Source organism: Emys orbicularis, chromosome 13, assembly GCF_028017835.1.
Source record: "Emys orbicularis isolate rEmyOrb1 chromosome 13, rEmyOrb1.hap1, whole genome shotgun sequence".
NCBI classification, from domain to species: domain Eukaryota; kingdom Metazoa; phylum Chordata; order Testudines; family Emydidae; genus Emys; species Emys orbicularis.
Genome location: NC_088695.1, coordinates 15,487,981 through 15,491,527, shown reverse-complemented (window position 1 = coordinate 15,491,527; position 3,547 = coordinate 15,487,981). Strand labels below are relative to the sequence as shown.

General features: G+C 44.3%; 1 protein-coding gene across 1 annotated transcript; it reads right to left on the bottom strand.

Annotated features, from left to right (window-relative positions):
* Window positions 1–2,313: 2,313 nt before the first annotated feature.
* LOC135887936 (olfactory receptor 5AP2-like) lies at window positions 2,314–3,264 on the bottom strand. The gene has a single exon (XM_065415736.1). The coding sequence runs from the start codon at window positions 3,262–3,264 to the stop codon at window positions 2,314–2,316; it is 951 nt and encodes a 316-aa protein (XP_065271808.1).
* Window positions 3,265–3,547: the final 283 nt, after the last annotated feature.

The following is a 3,547-nucleotide window of genomic DNA, read 5'->3' as shown; positions in this document are numbered from 1 at the left end:
TCTCCAGCCCAGGACACGCGGTCCTGTCACAGGCAGGTATAGACCAGTATAGGTAAAGTGGTGCAACTTCTATGTATAGACAAACCTTGATACATGTATTCCTCACACTGGTTATGAAGGGAGTAGATAATGAGATGTATGACAACAAAGACGGCAGAAAGAGAAGACTTAGTTTAGTTCTTTTATTGCACAATGCTTTTGGTAACAGAGACACAATTATTAGGGTCGCCTAAAAAATGGTAAAACATGAGAAAGAACTGGTGGAAAACATCGCCTGGGAGTGGAAGGAAATCTCAGGATAGTGGTTTGGCTATAAATGTACAGGCTGGGTTTTCCCATAAGAGGTAATGTTAAACACCCAAATCCTATGGACAGTGAATGGGAGTTGGGCACCTGAAGGGCCAAAATCCATTTGATGTGGATGTAAAATCTTAACTACAGTTTCTGCTAAGAACTTTTCATATAGGCCCGGATGAAGATTAGCTAACAAAGAACAATACGTAGCTAAGAGACAGCTGGGGTAAACAGATAACCTTGTGTGTTTCAAGTCAGTAAGCAGAGTCAGCATAACTCCAAATGTAATTGGGCGTCCTTATTGCAAGTTATAGACACATGAAGCGCTGAGAAAGGCCTCGCGGTTACTCCCTAATGCAGGGAGGAGTTAGTGGTACAATACCCCTCAGATCCCAGACAGAGTTCAGGGAGAGACCTAATATAATTGACATAAGTTATGACACCCTCTCCTCACAGATGTATGCCAGTACTAGCCCACAGAAATGCAAGGGTAAACTTATAAACTATTGTTATTGTTAAATACTAACTACTGCTTTTTTGCTTTAAATCTCCAGGAATGTACCTGTTGGTCAACTGGGAGAGCTGCTACCTCCTTCCCCTGGACCCCAACATTAGGATTTGACCTATACACTTTAATAGACATAGTTTGGGGGGTAATTACCTGTGTGTCAGCAATATGTTAATTTGGGCCATGGGTGGAGCCATTATGTAATCTTTTAGACCATTGGCTTATTATGCTTATCTTGTCTTGCTGCTAGAACCTATTCAGGGGCTTGGGGAAACCCATCCCTTGTTGCTTCTCTCCTCCCAATGAGCACCCTATATAATCTATTGTAATTAATTGTTCTGCAGTGTCTCTGAGCCTGACAAGCAAAGTGACACTCCGCCAGCGCTGTGTGTAATAAACTCCTGTGCTTGACTCTACATGGTGTGGATTACTGTTCCTTCAGCACCCAACACCCTTAGGTGCCACTGTCAATTACAACTGGAGCTCTGGATAACTGATTTCTATGCATTTCCCCACCACTAGCCCACTGAGTGAGTCTGGGCAGGTAACGTCACCTCTTTCTGCCTTCATTTCCCAGCTATAACGTGAGGATAAGGATGTGGAGCTAGGGCTAGAGTCACAAAGCTTCCACTTTAGGCACCTGAATCCCAGAATCCGGCCCCCTGGGATTCACAAAACCCTGCTCAGCTGCCAGCAAATATTGTAGGCACCTACATTTTTGCCTCTCAACATGCCCTCTGCAGCCTCACACCAGGCATCCGCACGCCATAGCCCCAGAGCGATGCAGAAATCTGAGGAAGGTAGATGTTCCCCTGCCTGACTCGTGTGCTGGGCACCTAAATACCTTTAAAAAACTGGCCCTAAGATGCTTTTGAAAATCCCACTGGGCACCCAAGTATCCTGAAAAACTGGCCCTAAGTCATTGTTGAAAATTGGCAAATAAGAGGCCTGGTCTGGTGTCCTGTGTTCTGTGACACAGGTTGGAGGGTTTCCTTTTGCTTTTTTGTCCCTTTGGAAAGAAGCCTAGGGAATGAAATAAACAATAAGAAAAATAAGTTAATTGTACAATTTCCAGTCATTGGAGTTCCATGGTGATGTTGCAATCTTATATTTATATAATGTATAAATGTATGTTGTGTGTATCTGGGTGTATCTCACCCTCCAACGGATGGATGCTCAGCATTCCAACTGCGTCCATTTATCCTGCACTCTCTCCCTGAGCACAATCTCCCCGCATTGTCTGAACTTCAATCAGCCACCAGTTCAAGTCTCCCACCAGTCCAGTAGTAACCACCAGTGGCATCTGAAATTGGTCTTAAAAAGAACAGGGTCACAGGTTTTTAAAAGGTCTATGCACCTCCACTTCTCCCAGGGCTGTGATCTGCAAAAGCATAACAAGAAACCAATGGAAGCAAATGGAAACATGATCTTCTACTTTAGTAGGCTTTGATACTGACCCTAAATCACTCCATGTTATATCTATTTCATTTTAACCTAAGGAAACTGATCAGTTAGCATTGTCCAAACCTGCATTTCCTGCAAGCTTTCCTCAGGGCCTCCTTGACCTCTTTATTTCTCAGGCTGTAGATGATGGGATTGACCAGGGGAGTCAGGACAGTGTAGAAGACAGAGAGAACTTTCTTGAAGTCACTCAGTGTATTGGTTGTTGGGAACATATACACAATCAGTAGAGTTCCATAAAAAATGGTCACCACAGTGAGGTGAGAGGAGCAGGTAGAAAAGGTCTTTTGCCTCCCAGTGGTGGAAGGGATTCTCAGGATGGTCGCAATGATACAGATGTAGGACATCAAGGTAAGTAGGAATGGGAGAAGTGAGAAAATCAAGATGAGTGTGAAAGCCAACATTTCCATCAGGTGAGGATCATTACAGGAGAGATTTATCAGGGGGATAAGATCGCAAAAGAAATGGTCAATATCATTGGGGCCACAGAAAGTTAACTGTGATATCGACAACGTTGTTATGATATTACCTAGGAAGCCACCTAGCCAAGAACAACCTGCGAGCTGGAGCCAGACCCTGCCACTCATACGGGCTGCATAGTGCATTGGATTGCATATAGCTAAATACCTATCATAAGACATCACCGATAAGAGAAGGCATTCCGTACCTGCCAGAGAACCAAAGAAATAATATTGTGTGAGACACCCACTAAATGAAACAGTCCTGTCCTCAGTCAGGAGACTGGCCAGCATCCTGGGTAGGATGGTGGAGGTGTAGAAGGTCTCCAAGCAGGACAAGTTCCCCAGGAAGAAGTACATGGGGGTGTGAAGGTGCTGATCAGTCACAACTAAGGTCACGATGAGGATGTTCCCAGCCACGGTTGCAATGTAGATCACGAGAAACAGCAGGAAAAGAAGGATTTGCAGTTCAGGGAGAGTCCCAAATCCCAGGAGGATGAATTCTGTGATGGACGTTTCATTTCCCTGTTCTGGGCTCGCCATGAGGTGTGTCTATGGGTAAGAAATTAACTCTGTGATATAAATGAACAAAATTCACTCAATAAATATCAGCATTGTTTTCATTGGCTCCCTCTGCTGGCTACTGAAAAAATAGCTGAGTTGAGAATAGAAGACAGGGGAGGGGAAATGCCATCTCTCTTGATCCCTGGGATAGATTTCATATCTGCACAAACTGCAGGTTAAACAAAATGTTAATCTCTCTGGAAACCTGTGTAGTACCTTGACAGATGGCACCAAGCACTCAGATACAATGGTGTTGGGGCTC

What these genes read in the sequence shown, in the direction of transcription:
- LOC135887936 (XM_065415736.1), bottom strand. Translation starts at nt 3,264, where the DNA reads ATGGCGAGCCCAGAACAGGGAAATGAAACGTCCATCACAGAATTCATC.